Source organism: Thermobia domestica, chromosome 3 (genome assembly GCF_964235325.1).
Source record: "Thermobia domestica chromosome 3, izTheDome1.hap1.1, whole genome shotgun sequence".
Lineage (NCBI taxonomy): Eukaryota > Metazoa > Arthropoda > Insecta > Zygentoma > Lepismatidae > Thermobia > Thermobia domestica.
Window position 1 is genome coordinate 4,758,470 of NC_137456.1, and position 17,122 is coordinate 4,775,591.

Consider the following 17,122-nt stretch of genomic DNA (forward strand, 5'->3'; position numbering starts at 1 on the left):
TTGATTTGCAGTCGCTACATAGGTCACATTTCACAAGACATGGGCTACATTTAAACAGCAATGGGAAGCACCTTATGTGTAATAAATTTGTCCAGCTCATAATCTCACAGTCTACTACCTCAGATAATGCAATACCTCTAGATCATGCTAATTTTTTAGATCAAAAGAGTTTAATGATGCAGACTTAGCCAAAAATGTGCAAGCGGTTATAGCACAACAGGATAATGTAAAACAAAGTCACGCTATTGATTTTAAAGTGGGATATTTAAATGTTCAAGGGATCAATAATAAACATGTAGTTTTAAATGACTTTGGGAATGAGAATAATTTAGATGTCTTAGGTTTAAGTGAACATTGGTGCAAAGAGGATGAAATTGTGTTTAATAAATTAGATGACTATGTACTTGTTAATAGTTTCTGTAGGAATCACCGTGGTCACGGTGGGGTAGCTATTTTTGTAAGAGACAAGCTCTCACTTAAGTGTAAGAAATTAGACCTTGACTTTCTATGTACTGAAATCGATTTCGAAGCCACAGGTATCATTATTAATTGTCTTAAGTTGGTTTTCGTATCACTATACAGATCCCCAAACGGTAATTCAATAGTCTTTCTAGATAGGCTCGAGGAACTGCTAAACTTATTGAGTAGGCCTAGTTTTAGAAATTTTAAGATAGTCATAGGTGGTGATCTAAACTCTGATTTTGACGTAACAACAACAAAGAACAGTGTAGCTGAATTAAAAAATTTGTTAAGGCAATTTAATTATGGTATTACAAATATGAAGCCAACAAGAGGTCTAGCTTGTCTTGATAACATATTTATAAATTTCAATTTATGTCAAATTCATTGTGATGTATCAATATTTCCTTTTTCTGATCATGATTGTGTATGGGTAAAATTGGATAACGCACTATTAAGTAAGGAGGTTGATATCTTGTCCACAGAATGTAAAAGAGTTGTCTCTAGGCCAATCACTGAGGGTAAAATATCTGAGTTTAAGAGTTCACTCTGCAACATGAATTGGTTTCAATTGCTGTCGAATTACAATGACTCTAATGCACTGTTTGAACGCTTCTTGAATTTGTTTCTCTATAACTTTGACATATTCATCCCACAAAGAATTTGTAAAGCTAATCGGAGCCTACTGAGAAAGCCACATAAAGAAAATAATTCCACGTGGTATACCCCTCAACTTTACTCAATGAAGTGTGAGGTGATGTTACATTTAAACAAATATAGGAGAGAGAAAAATGATGTAACTAGGTCAGTCTATCTGAAAGCTAGGAATACATATAAGCAAGCTGTTAATGAAGCGAGAAAGCAGTATACTTCGGCAAAAATCGAATCGTGTGTTAATAAGTGTAAACAAGCTTGGAATGTAATTAATTCTATAGTTAAGAGTAATCAGGACTGTCTTTACCTCAATCCAGAAGATTTTAGTAATTATTTCGTAAATTCTGTAGATGAAGTACACAATAATATTGACAAACCTGATGTAACAGCAGTCAATCTAATGGAACAATCTGTAAATCCTATACACGATAGTTTTGTATTCAGAAATATATCTCCCCAAGTAGTTCTCAACATTGTAAATAACTTTAAGTGTTCAAACAGTGTTGATGTTTATGGATTGTCGAGTAATCTAATTAAAAAAGTTATTGATTGTATTGTTCTGCCGCTTACACATTGCATTAACCAATGTCTAACACAGGGAATCTTCCCCGAAGTTTTAAAATTATCACGAGTTGTGCCTGTATATAAAAAGGGACCCGAGAATTGTCCATCTAGTTATCGACCAATTTCTCTGGTACCAGTCTTCTCAAAAATTCTTGAAACTGTGATACATATGCAGTTATGTGATTATCTTGATAATTATAACCTAATTAGTGATTCACAATTTGGTTTTGTAAAGGGTAGATCTACTGTTGGAGCGATTGATTCGTTGGTAAAGAGGGTTATTAGAGGGTTTGAAAACAAGGATTTTGTTCAGGCAACATTTTGTGATTTAAGCAAGGCCTTTGATTATGTTGAACACACAATTCTCCTTAAAAAATTAGAGTACTACGGTATCAAGGGTTTAAGTTTTAGATTATTCAAGTCTTACTTAGAAAACCGTAAACAAATTGTTTTTGTAAATAACAATAAATCTGGTATTGCATCAGTTAAATACGGAGTACCCCAAGGTTCAGTACTTGGGCCACTTCTATTTTTACTAATGATAAATGATCTACCTTACTTTTTATCTGCTTACTCTATACTATATGCTGACGATACGACCTTCCTAAATACTAGACCTGGTCTTAGTAGACTTAATTCTATAACTGAAAATACTTGGGATCAGGTTGTGATTTGGTTTAAGGCTAATGGTTTTTTACTTAACGAGAATAAAACTCAACGTATGACTTTTAGTCTAAAAGAAGTGCCTGCTGAGAATAACTCAACATGTGTGAAGTTCCTAGGTATATATATTGACAACAAGTTATCGTGGGAACAGCATATTAATTATATTTCTGGAAGACTCTCAAGAGTAATATATCTGCTAAAACAACTAAAAAATCATGTTCCTGTTAACTATGTCAGATCGGCTTACTTTGCTTTTTTTCAAAGTATAATTTTGTATGGTATATTATTTTGGGGTAACAATTATCATGTAAATAGCATTCTTTTAATACAGAAAAAGGCCATCAGAATTATTTCAAACGTAGACAAATTAGCTCATTGCAGACCTTTGTTTATCAATCTTAAAATTATGACAATAATCAATCTATACATTTACACAGTACTCCTGTATATAAAAAGTAATCACCAAAATTTACAACTCAGGCAAGACATCCACTCGTATAATACTAGAAGCAGTAAATTCATAAATGTCCCATATCAACGATTGTCCAAATCATTGAACAGTTATGAGACAGTTGGAATAAAACTGTATAACAAGTTGCCTGCATCACTAAAAGATGAACATATGGATAGATTTAAAAGTAAGTTATACAATTGGTTAGTTGCAACGCCCTTTTATTCATTACAGGAGTATTTTAATTGTTCAATAGAAGTGTAACGTATTTTGTAATCTCGTGTTGAGCTTGTATTTAAAATGTATATTGTTATTGTAATTTATTTTGTAATGTCATTTCATCATTAATTTAGTTATATATCATTATTTATTTATACTTACGTATCAATATTGTATCGCATTTTGACGTTGTCTATTGCTATGTATAGCTTAACGACAATAAAATTCTTTATTATTATTATTATTAATTATTAATCCTGATTATCCACATATTCTCATCACAGAATCATATATGATCCGTTGAGCCACCCGAGATTCTTCTTGTAAGTTGTCAACAATGAGAATTTTATTTATTGTGAAACCACTTTCAAAAAATGCGTTTCCGTGAAAGAAGATAAAACACAATTTCATAACTGACCATAAGTCATCGAAGTTCTTCCCATTTCCTAAGACTAAGTAAAAAACTCATCAAGTCCAATACCATCTCTATAATTGGGTATGAATTCGTTCGAGTGTTCTTTAAATTCTTCAGTCTGAGCTTTCACTATGAGCTGGAGATAATATTTCTTCGCATTCTCAGCCACTTGTTCAGATATCCTCTTGGCACCATGCAATTCTTCTAGAACAGCGTCTACTCTCTTGAGCAAATATGCCAGGATGCAGTTAGATATGTGTTTTTCGCAAGAAAATTAGTTTCAACAACTATATCAGAGAACACTACATTTTGCATTCAGTAACAGTAAAGAAATCAACCCTATTTCATAAATTCAGTAATTGAACAATGGACCTAAATCGATTTTTCCCTGACTTTCCCTGACCAATCTGCCATTTCCCTGACTTCACCTAACACATTTTTACTTCCCTGACCTTTCCCTAACTTTCACTTATTTACAAGAATGTGGACACCCTGGTAAAGGTTTCGTATGTATTACTGTTTCATAGGAAAAAATGGTGCCATATGATATTTGCCGTTGCGTGAGTACGTATTGGATATTTGTCTTCCCGTGGAGTTACGAAAGCCACAGGAATTGCGTTTTAATTGCAATTCAAACCAATTAATATTGCAATTGTATATTTCCTTAAATGTCATAGCATATGCTTGCAGTATTTACTGTATTTCATTTTCTAAGAGTAAAAACATTCATTTAATGGCATGTGTGGAATTAAAAGTATAAGTTGTTCATTAATTCCCAGTTTTAATATAAAACAAGCATCATTATTCATTATATGATCAATATTATCCTTTCTACATATTTGTTTTGCAAATTTTATTAAATAATCTGATCACACAATTTTCCAGACAGAATTGTAAGATATTCATGAGCAAGGAATCAAATCTCTTCTTACACTTTCGTTGTTTAAGAGTATAAAGGGCTAGGTACCTATCTGTAGTGCTCGTACGAATTTACTTAATAAAACAGAAATACGATATACGACATTTTAAGTGAAAAAATATAGTATCCTATTAGTTATGCAACCTTTCATCAACCATTGTTAGAAACAACCAGGAAGTCTAACATTGATATACAATTCTTAAGATCATGTCTTGCCCCCCCACTTTTAAAGTCCAACCGCCGCCACTGATAATAATAATAATAATAATAATAATAATAATAATAATAATAATAATAATAATAATAAAAGCCTTTTAATTTGACGGACTGTTCTTTATCTGCACCACAGTTTTCATCAATACATTTCAAATTTTAAGTTTTAATTTTCGATAATCGACATAGCAGTTATAATGATTTTTTGGATTTCTCGTATTGTTCTCATTGAGATACGAATATTGTATGAAGGCAATTACAGAATGAGTTCTAATGACAAATGCAAAACTGAAATCAAGTCATCTTGCTAGTAACTTTCGATTTTCTCGAAGTGACTATGTTGTAAAACTAAGACTGGCAACATTATCTTTGTTTACTTTCGTAACAACATGGCGTGTGCGCGAAATATGTTTCTAGTTTATTACGTGTTATCCTTGATTTAGCAGTTACAAACTGAGAGATTTACGTTTTTGCATTTTTATTTCTCGCTTCTGGTATAGATCCTCATCTGTAGGTAGGTATGGAAACAACTCAGGTCTTGACAAGTACAATCATCTTCTGTTATGCAGTTCATTCAAAAATACAGTTTTGATTTATTTTTAGTACAAGGGTGTACTAACTGTATAGACTAAGAACGAAAACAAATCTCCAGTTTATCTAAAAATAAATGAATGGTGCTGGTTAAGTTTAAGCATACCACATTTTACAAAATTTACACGTAAAATTCAATACTGTGCATGGAAAGACATGTTTATAGGGAACAAATTTCTGCAGGCGGCAAAATTAAATAGTAAGTGATACAGCAGCAATTTGTGTTTAGAAGTGTAGCGTTACTAGTGTGAACTCATTGTAAGTGCCATAGAAGCTCGTATCATTCCGAAAACCAATATGTTTCCTTTAGCTTTGGTTACGAACAACCACCAGCGCTCTCGCGCCTGGTCTCTGAGCATGCTACACAGGGTTGGCTGGTTTAAACCAAGGTGGTTTAAACCAGCTGTTTTGGGGTATGTTTAGTACAAGGGGTCCAGAAGCACGTAAAAAACACAAAATTTACAGGAGAAATGATTGATACAAGTACTTAGAGGTAATATAACGTAACCAAATCTACCCTAACCTAACATAAACTAACGTAAGTTGACCTGAACTAACTTAAACTAACGTAATATTAGTAGGAATAAGCGAAATTCTATCATTTTTTTAGAAAATTATGCGGGACTCCTTCACTAATATAACATAAACTAAACTAACCTAACGTAACCTAAACTAGCCTAACATAACTTAAACTAACCAACCCTACCATAAACCAACCGAATGTGAACAGAAATTACCAAAATTATAACATTTTTTTAATAGAAAAGAGCTGGACCCCTTCTGCTAAACATAGGCCGCTGTTTTTTTTTAAAAAAAAAAAAAAAAAAAAAAAAACTGGTTTAAACCAAAAAACATAAAAATGTTCGTAAAAGTGTAAGTGTTTGTAAAATCTTGATGAACACACATTTGTGGGTTATCACGTTTCACTCCCGTATATTATTCGTATTATATTCAGACCTAAATTCCCCATTCATTACTCAAAAAGATTATACTACAAAAGCAACTTTTTTTTAACAAGTTTATAAATGTTTATTTTGTGATTTTTTTGTAGTTGTTATTATTGTTATGTAATTGCAATCGAAGAAAAATTCTAAATATTGTTTCGTTTCAGTGTTTACTATTGATAAAATACATCGAAAATGCCGCACTTTTTGTGTGTGTGTGTATGTGGGGGGTCATACAGACCCCACGAGAGGCATTTAGTGAAATAGTATCTTTGGTAAAATGAGTCTGAGCCAAAGTGGACTCAAATAATTCGTATCTTTATTCACTTTTCTTATTGGTATGCAGATTAAGTCGGTGTATTTCTTTAATTTGGACCAATAAAAGTCGTTGTTAACTAACTTGAACTAAATTAGTTCTTCTGTACTCTGTCGTACTTTGAAATTGTTCATATGTAATTCTGTGTAATGGTTTCACTTGTGCAACTGTTTATCTTTTTGTCCTTCTGAAATGACTCTTGACAGTTATATTAAGAAGCATGTAAAGATCAGTACAACGTATTTTTTTTTTTATATCAGGATTCCTTCGTGAGTGAGTGTGAATCGGCAGGCGTATCGCATTTGTGGCCAATTAGTCCTGGTTCCGAGTTCAAATGGAGGACAATTTCTCTCGGATGTAACTCGAGAAGCGGTTTTTATTCCGCTTTAAGCTTATGTGACCCCTTCCAGCATAACCCGGTTGTTGCATAATAACATCAAGGCGAAACAAACTTATTTCTGTCCATATATGATATGAATATATAGAGCAAATCATTTAAACCATAAAAACCTGGTTTAAACCAAAAAAAAACCGTTTTTTTTGTTTTTTTTAATAAAAACCATGGTTTTTGCCAACCCTGATGCTACAGCATAGCCCTACGAGCTTAGCTCTGTCCTGATTCGGTTAGATAGCACTCGTGACTTTTAGTGGCTACCTGACACAGAATGGTTTGATTTTGCACTGTAGTTTTCGTGATACGTGTCCAGACGTTGTATTTATGCACAAATCGTAAAAGAACTGTAATTTTTCAACGGTTGCCTATGCTGGTTTCGTTTTACTTCATGTATGCTAAGTGAATTTATTGGTATGTCACCCAGCGCAAACCTTTTGGAGAACAATAACAAGGAGATTAGTGAGAGAGTTATAAGTTGTCTACAATTACTTCGAGTGGTGAGCCTAAACTTGATCTGCACGAATAAGACATTATAACTGACTAATATTCCATAATGTATTTGTTCATTGTAAGATGGGCAACACTTTTTTTCTAAAAAGGGAATTTAACGACAATTTTCGTCTCTGTCAAATATGCATACTTGTTCGTACGATGTTATTACAAGTGAGTTTGTATGTAACTCTTCCTGGCAGGATGAAACTTGAGATATGATTGGATTGATCTGTGTCGCGATTTCCATGGTAGCCATGTACACAGATGATGTTTTGGATTTACTTTATATACACACACTCCAGTTTGTATTCCCAGCTCCCGCCAAGTGAACTTTGTGGTGGACAAACACCGTGTGCGTGGGTTTTCTCGGGGTTCTCCCGTTTCCTCCCACTTTCTTCATTCCACCATTTCATTCATCACTCATCATCACCGTCTCCTTTAGCCTAACCGGCATAACCGTGGGACGTAAAACTCAAAGATTTCATTTCATTTTCCAGTTTGTATTCTTTCGCGGTCACGAAAGGTAGAATGATTTAGAAGTGTTTAGCGATAGATGGGGCTGTTGTGCAAAAAACATTCATTGCTCCGTACTTGGTGGTAATTAATCCGCATTAGGGTAGATCAGAGCAGGATTGTCCGCGCTGTGACGTAGGTAGGTGGTAAGTTCGAAGGGAGCAGGTGCATAAAGGGAAATTTCTTTGTTTTAACATTTTCTAATACGATTGTTTGTTTTCATTTTGAGAATAGTACCAGTTGCAAATTTTTATTTTAGTCATTTCATTCAATGTTATCTATTCCTGTATATTTTTTAAACGTATATATAATACAATGCCTATGAGAGCTATTTTAAGAAAAGTAACAAAAGACCCGAATCTCTCACATCCAAAACGTGATGCGCTCAGCTGACACAAAGGAATCTGTTTCACATATTTTGAAGTAATTGAACTTCGGGGCTTGTTCCCTCGTAACTGGTTTGCGTAGTTTACACATATGAAGTGTACATGAAGAATCATTTTAAACTGAAATTTCAGAACGGTTCTTATCTTTACGAGAGGTGTTTTCTTGAAAAACACAAGATAATATCCAAAACGTTTACAATTTCGATTCAAAACGAAGAAAGGGCTTGATTCTAAGAGCGCTCTTTTGTCGTGGATGCGGTAACACAGCGCCACAATCGAACTGAACAGAGATTTATTGCCGGAAGCTACTCTAAGGGGTTATTTGGAGACTCTTGGCTACAGTGGGGCGTGGTGGCTCAGTGGTAAAGCGTTCACCCGTGGTGCATGGGGTCCCTTGTTCGATCTCTGCTCGCGGCAGGTGAACTTTGTGGTGGACGTACACCGTGTGCGTGGGTTTTCTCGGGGTTCTCCCACTTTCTTCATTCCACCATTTCATCATTTCTGACTGCATCCACATACACGGACAAATTCCCACAAGTTCCACAAATTTCCACAAATTCCATTAACATAAAAATCTCCCGCTTATGCGTTGAGCCAGCCTGTGACTGCATCTTTCAGCTTCTCATCATCACCAAAGCTCTGAGATCCTGGAAATTTGTGGAAATTCATCGGAAAGCTCCGAAATTGTGAAATCTCGAATTTCACGAACTTTTCCGTCAATTTTCTGAACGAGTTTGGACTGCCTCTCCTCTCTTCGTTATGCATGTATGTTCATACACAGCACAAAGTTCCTGATGAATATCTCGTGTCGAATATTGTTTTGCCATAAGAACACATATAACAGCTCGCACCTCGCACTTAAGGGTGGGGTTTTCTATTGCATCACACATTTTGAGACGCTACAAAAGTGGAACTAGTAAACAGACAAACTTCACTTTACTACGGCTGGATGCAGACTGATCTACCGTACACGTCTGTGCAAAAGTGATAGTGCTGCCCCCACTCCATCACGCACAGTGACCAATCAGAGGTTACTTTCCAAACGCACCTCGTAATTGCAGTCTTATTACATTATTTTTAACTTGTTATTGTCATGTAAAAAGTGAAATGAACTTGTTTTTACTTTAACGTCCCACGCTAATGGTCGTTAGGCTAAAGAATACTGATGATTAACGAAAGTGGATGATTGTAAAATTAATTTTTTTGTAGTCTTCCACGAGGAAACGAATCCAGGACGTCATGCAGCAAGGCGCACCCGCTAGCCATTAGACTTAAGGGACGTTCATATGTGGGTACACGTATTTATATATATACACAGATGGTGATCAGAAAAATGGAAACACCTGTAGTTGGCAATACGTCAGATGTATGGGTTGGCAGTGGTGTCGTGGCGCCCGCAGGTGGTGGTGTGTTAGGTCGGTCTCCATACTACGTCAGGCGCAGTGGAACAGCAGTGTCCAGTGGCTGCAGCAGACGGAGGTAGTGTAAAATGGGAGACCTCTCAGATTTTCAAAGAGGGCAAATTATTGGTGCGCGGTTATGTGGAGTGAGTGTGACAACAGTGGCTACCGTGTTAGGTGTGTCGCGTGGGACAGTGTCGAAGGTGATGACGGCCTACACAACACACGGGAAAACCACATCGGGGAAGCGGAACAGTGGGCGGAAGAAAATCATGAGTGACAGGTCACGCCGGATATTAAAGCGCATTGTCACGCAGAACCGTCGTGCCACTGCGGAGCAAGTGACGGAGGAACTCAATCAGCACCTCCCCCACCGTGTTTCGACAATCACAGTCCGCCGCGAATTACATGACATGAACTTACGGGGTCATGTTGCACGGGCCAAGCCGCTCATCAGGAACCATAACACTTTCGCACGCCGCAAATGGTTCCGCGACCATGCCACTTGGACCGTTGAGGACTGGAAACGTGTGATATGGTCGGATGTGTCATCCTTCACCCTATTCCCAACCACGGGCCGTGTTTATGTGTGGAGAACGCCCAAAGAAGCTTATGATCAGCAGTGTCTCCGCCCAACTGTGAAACATGGCGGCGGCTCGGTGATGCTGTGGGCCTCCATATCATGGTTTTCATTGGGTCCTGTGGTCACACTTAGCGGACGAATCACTGCCAACGATTATGTCGCAATTTGAGGAGACCAATGACGCCATCTTCCAGGATGATAATGCACCCATTCACACAGCGGGCGTTGTTGCAACGTGGTTTGAGGAACATCGGAATGAAGTTCAACAGCTCGCCTGGCCCGCCCAATCACCAGATCTCAACATAATTGAACTCCTGTGGTCCGTCTTGGAAACACGACTCAGGTGACGATTTCCACTTCCATCCTCTCTCACAGAACTGGCCGATGCCCTGCACGAGGAATGGTGTAAAATTCCACTTGCTACCATTCACGACCCCTATGCCTCCTCACGTCGCATCAAGGCTGTTCTAAAGGCGAAAGGTGGTCCGACACCATATTAATCTGGTAAGTTGCAATTTCGTTCAGGTGTTTCCATTTTTCTGATCACCATCTGTATATATTAAGTAGCTATATATGTATATTAAATGTTGTAATTTTAATGATTTTAATATGTTTTGTCCTTCTTTCCAGGATATGAGATTACAGCTGTGATATGAATGCGGTTATTGCGTTGTGTCACTTCTGTGAGCTTCATGGTCCCAGTGTTTTGTTTTGCACTCAACCGTTCCATGAAATAAAGCCTTTCCATGAAGTGTTTTCTGGGAAGAAGGAGAAGAAAAATTTCTATGGAAATCCCGATCATCTTAAACTACACAAAGTACGAGAGAAAGGCGAGACATGTGAGGTAAGTAGAGACCCAAAAATGCCTTTCTTGGCATTTGGGATTTTTTTTTCATAAAAGTTTTTTTTTGGGGGGAGGGGGAATAGGCTAACGGTTTTCATGATTTTCTTATTCAACTACCATCTGTTCTTTCCTGTAGTAGATTCTACTATTAAGAATCTACATTCTATGATTAATTTAGATTCTATAATTTACAGTTACGAAAGTGCCTTTGCAGCATACTGTTTTAAGTCCTGTGTTCAACCCAGAGCTGACTATAATGATTGTTTCCGAAGTATTAAATTGCTTACATGCAGAAGTAAGTTACGCAACCTAAGTTATCACTGGTATCGTTTTCTTTGCCTAGTTATACTTTATTAGAACTAAAAGTTAAACATATTGTCGTTTGTTTTTCGGTTGCCTAAATTCAAGCTATATATTGTAAAATTCTGCTTGGGCTGGTGTTGGTGGAGCTTAGATAAAGTAAATTACAGTCCGGAATCGTTTTTCCCGTACTGGTTTTCATTACAAAATTCCATTATAATACGGGGGCCGCGGTGACTCAGTGGTAGAGCGTTCACCTCTGGTGCTTGAGGTCCCGGGTTCGATCCCAGCCCCCACCAGGTGAACTTTGTGGTGGACAAACACCGTGTGCGTGGGTTTTCTCGGGGTTCTCCCGTTTCTTTCCACTTTTTTCATTCCACCATTTCACTCATTTCTCATTATCACCGTCTCCTTTAGCCTAATCGGCGTAATCGTGGGACGTAAAACTCAAAGATTTCATTTTTTTTCCCATTATAATACACAATAGATACAAATTTTCTAATATTTGAGATTTAAGTATATGTCCCCTCGACCTGACAGTTTTGGAAAGAAATCCTCAAGAAGCAAGCTACGTGAGGAAGTGTAGGACACTCGCTGCTCCACTGCAAGTAGAGAGGAGTCGGAATCCCGACAAAGCTCCAATGCAAGCTAGGCCGGGGTTGTGATTAGGAATCTCCCTAGGGCCCCACTGCAAGTCAAGAAAGGGAATTTTACCAGTCGAAACTAATGTCTGTTGATGGAATCATCTTTGTTATATAGATGCTACAGTTTTTTCGTCGTCATGTGACCAGTGATGTCAGTGCTGTCTCCATCGTCTGCAGTTACAGTAATCCGTAGTAAAAATGCACATGATTGGTGTTTGTAAATAGAAGCACATGTTGGATGTTTGTAAACACAATCTTGGAGGACATTACAATATAAAACCAAATTTCTCTGATATAATGTTCGGAAAATAGTTTCTGTGAGTTGCAAATACTATGTTCGAAGAACCTAATATTAGTTTCATTGAAATACTAAAAGAAATTTATTGTCTTTTCTGGGTATGTTAGATACCTATTAGAGAATGAAGGCTTATTGTTCACAGAATTCCTTCTTTCTTTACTATTATCTATATATTAAAATGTAGGTTTATATGTTTGTCCGCAATCCTTTCGACAATGAGATCTAGAAAACCACAAGTACTAGAAACGTCCCGTTTTCAGTGGTCGATCCCAAATTTTGTGTAGATTGTCCAGTTGAAATGTTCAAAAACCGTGTCATTATTATTCTATTCAACATTTTTAGGGGTCGTTTTGAGCCCATAAGATTAACATTGTTGCAGCCGAATCTACGGTGTTAGGCAATCAGTAGAGAAGTTACGTATGGCGGGTTGACGGAGATTGCAGATGCTTTGCTTAAATCTGAATGGCAAAACCTGTTGCATGGTGGCAACTTCGAAGGCCTCAAGAGACGCAATGAGGTGTACTCGGACGGATATGGATTTATTAAGGAAAAAAGAAAAAAATCCACTTATATCGTGTTACTTCTACAGATTTTGCTACAAACTCACTTCAACATCTATACATAGCAAATGTGAGTAAGGAGACTTGCACAGTGGGAAGGAGATTCATGGTCAAACAGAACGATGCGCTGAGTAGACAGCGCAGGTTCAGCTAGTAACGTATTAATATATTTGAAATTAGATATCGGTGGATATTCGTAAAAATAATTTCCTCGAAGTTTAGGCGCGGTCCATTCTATGATCCCATATAAAATATTACTGGTGCTCCCTCATAGCTGTATTGTTAGCATAAGTATCTTTGATACGTTAAGACCGGGTTCTATGCTCACTGAGAGCTCATGTGGTTGACATCCCACGTTCAATTGTAGGTCTACGTCTAATATAGCCTCAGTGCTGAAAGGGAGCTAAACACCAAATCAATCAACAAAGTAAAATGCTGTTTAACTCGTACCTAACCTCATGACTAAAACTGAAATGTTAGTTTACAGGTGAATTGCAAATCATGATTCTGTGGAACAAAATGCAGTCATTACGTTTTGGGTGCAGTTAATGTGAGCACTATTAGTTGTTCTTTTATTGTAACAGTAGAAATCCTAGATAATGTTGAGTTGATTTTGAGTTTATCGCCCCGTTCAGCAGCGAGGCTATATGAGACGTGGACCTACTGATTAACGTGGAATCCGAACCACATGAGCTCCCACCGGGAATCGAACCCGGGTCTCCCGCGCCAAAGGCGCGTACGCTAACCGCTTAGCCACGGAGGAGCTCCTCTAGATAAAGAGTCTGATGAAAACTGTAATACTATGATTTATTAAGAGTGATTTGGTTATGTCTGGGACGTGAGTTGATTCATGGTGTTCGATGTTAATTTCACAAGTTTTCTGCATAAGGAAGTGATATTCATTTGGGGGTTCTCTGTAGATATAAGTGAGTATAAAACTAACTAATCGTGCTGGTGGAATATAAATTGAGAATATTATGGATATTCTTCCTGTTAATTGGAGAACTTACTGTTGTGGTCTCCTGTAAAGGACTGACAGCAAGTAGGTCTTTTGTTGGACCAGGATGGCGCCGAGCAGACTGATACATTAAAAAAAAAAAAAAAAAAAAATCGCGTCACTCTTACCGTTTTCCAGATATTGGCCAAAAAAGTCCCGACTTCTGAAGATTTAAGTAGCCGTATCTCTGGAACCGTAAGTCATAGAGAGATGATATGCTGAGAATTATTCAATTTTGGGCCCTTCATTCTGATCGTGTGTCGTAATAAAACAACATATCGTAAAACATTTGGATATCTTTTAGTTTCTCCCCCAATTTTGCACATATAAGATCTCCAATGTTACTTTTTGCTCAAAATATAGGTGAACGAGCGAAGGGGGATTAGAAGCCCCGCAGGGCTCGTTGTTTTCTATCTTTGTCACAATTTAGACAAAAACAAGGTACTCTGTTGTAGAGCCATGAAACCAGTTGCGGAAGATTCTAAATGCCATCTGAACGTTTTAACAGAACTCTTAAACAAAACATGTATAAAAAATTTAGTACTCAAGGAAATTATAAATGGATACATATATTACAAGATTTGTTTAATCAGTATAATAATAAAGTATCTAGAACAATTGGTATAAAGCCTGTAGAAGTTAATAAGAAAAATAATTATTTTTAAGTTCGTTCTGACAATGTTCTTGGAGTATTCTCAGCTATTCTTTTTTTACATCGAATATCGTACCTTCCAGTCGGATGTTGTTGATGGCCATATTTCCATTTTCGAGGATGGAACTGTAGAAGCTGTTAGTTCGTATAATAGAATTTTGTAGATGGAGTCTGGTTTACAGTCTAAATGTCTTATATTCTTTATTGTCATTGAGTTATTCGCTGAAATAATAATAATAATAAACTGCAAGCGCACTGACGATACTTAATATTTTTGCTCCAGCTTTGCTAACAAGCTGACAAACAAAATTATGTTGTACTTCAGTAGTATTGATATCTTGGTTTTTGTAAATCCATGTATCACATCATTTTATCTGTAAGTTATACAGCTTTATATGGATGGGTTTTGGTATGTATAGAAGTTCTGATTTTTTTCCCCCTCTCTTTCGTTTAGAGTTGCCACTCAGTTGAATCTACCGGTTTGGGATACATAAGCAATGACCACGAAGCTCGCATCAGTTACCTAAGTACTCAGTCTCCAACTCATCATGAGGTAGCGACATTAGTTAGACATGCCTGTGTACGAAGCCTTAGTTGTGAGGTGAGTGCAGCTTTTCTTATAACTGTACCAGATTCTGTTGACTGATATTTGTGCTGTTAATATTCATGAACCTTTGACATGAATTTTAGGCGATGTATGTAAATTAATTGTAGTGTCTGTTTTGTGTGCAGTTTTTGCGGTCAGGTATTTTGTGGATCATGTACGAGTGGGTATCAAAAAGGCCATGCAATCACTTAGAAGAAACCCACTATGGAGAACTCTGACGCCATGATGGTATTAGTCCTGCACATAGTCACCGTGCCTAGCGACACATTTTTCCCAGCACTTCTTCACTTTCCGTAAGGCCTTTCCGTAATCTGCAGATTGGTTTTCAAACCACAATTCAACCTTAGAAATGAAGTAATATCTACTGTCAAAATGACGTCCTCTGAGTGGGCGCTTCATTTCTGGGAAGAGAAACGTCCCTTGGTGCTAGATCCGGTAAGTATGAGGATGGGGCAATATTTCGTACCCTAATTCCACTTCCTTCATCATGGATGCATGGGTGGAATGAGTTGGTGCATTGTCTGCCAACAGCAGCACCTCTTTTGTGACCAATCCATGTCGTTTTTTCTTCAGTTCCTCTCGTAATTTAGTGAGGAGATGGGAATAATAGGTACTAGTAATAGTTTTCCTCTGTGGTAGGTAATCTGTCATGGTGACCTCTACTCAGTCCCAAAAAATGCAAGCATCCCTTTGGCGGCAGACTTCTGCACTCGTGCCTTTTTAAGGGTGGGGGAGAAGGAGTGTTTTCATTATTTGCTTTGTTTGTGGGTCATAATGATAAATCCAACTTCATCCACTAGTCTGCCGAAAAAATCCTCTTCATTCACCTCACAGCGATACAACATTTCTCTTGCATCATTTTCGCGACTTCACTTCTAGAAAGATGTGACCAGTCGTGGCTCCCACTGTACTGACACTTTCTGAAGATGCAACTGGTTGTAAATGAAATTCCAGGCAAACCCATAACTCATGCCTATTGCACACATAACACTTTCAATGGTTATCCTTCTGTCTTCCATTATGATCTTTTCAACTTTCTCCGTCAAGGTGGCATTATTAGTGAAATATAGTCTTCCAGATCTAGAGGCGTCCCCAGTAGTCGTGTGTCCAGTTTGGAATTACTGTTTCTACTTGGATACCATCTCACAATAGCCTCTCCCCCATATATTTCATTCATCTCTTCGTGGAGAAACTTAATAACATTCCGTGCCCCAATCATAGCTTGTCAATCATAGCACCTTCAGTGATTTAAAAAAAAAAAAAAATGACGTCAGATATGCGCATGCTGATAATATTGTATTTGTAAGAAGGTCAGAGCATAAACTGAGATGTTTTGAAGAGTTAGAAACAGATGAAGGTAGAAGTCAAATAGGGCAAATAGTATTTGAGATAGTCAGCAGCTTCCCTTCTTAGACAATGAATGGACAGCGGAAACAAAATGGTCACATGTATACAAGATAGGATACTACAAGTAGGAAACGGATCGTATTATGCTAACCTCCAGATATTTAAGAGCAGGTTCATATCGAAGAATACAAGATTGCAAATATATAACGCATAAAACATTAACCCTTTCTCACCTGAATTTTGCTGTGGAAATGATTTTTTATTTTTTTTTATTTCAATGGATTATATGTTAAGGACACGCGAACTAGCGATATTGACAAAACGTAAACAGCTCCCACCCGTTGACAAAAGCTAAAACTACGACGCAACAACGTGGGATCATTCGGCACGATGGGGTCTATATGCGTTATGTAAGCCAAGAAAGTTTGTGATTCCAATTGGAATCATACGGTCAGAAAGAGTTAATGAGGGCAGTTGCTACCTATGCTTTGGAAACGTGGACGCTGACTACAGATTACCTTTAGTAAATGAGATATACAGGTAGATTATAATGACTAATAGAGCGAATAGAATACATCTTACCGAATAAAGTTAGTACTAATCATTTTTTTTATTTATTCCTAAGGAAATAATATCCAATATTTCGGACACATTATCAAGTATCCATTATCAAGGACTGTAGAGACTGAAAATA

The 17,122-nt window shown here is 37.2% G+C and overlaps 1 protein-coding gene across 1 annotated transcript in view; it reads left to right on the forward strand.

The window, feature by feature from the left end:
* Positions 1-4,923: 4,923 nt before the first annotated feature.
* BHD (folliculin) overlaps positions 4,924-17,122 on the forward strand; it is a 31,057-nt gene continuing 18,858 nt past the window's right edge. The window contains exons 1-3 of the mRNA XM_081753986.1: positions 4,924-5,074; positions 10,810-11,023; positions 14,929-15,075. Coding sequence (XP_081610112.1) covers positions 10,832-11,023; positions 14,929-15,075 — 339 coding nt within the window. The 5' untranslated portion in view covers positions 4,924-5,074; positions 10,810-10,831. The remainder of the gene's footprint in view (positions 5,075-10,809; positions 11,024-14,928; positions 15,076-17,122) is intronic.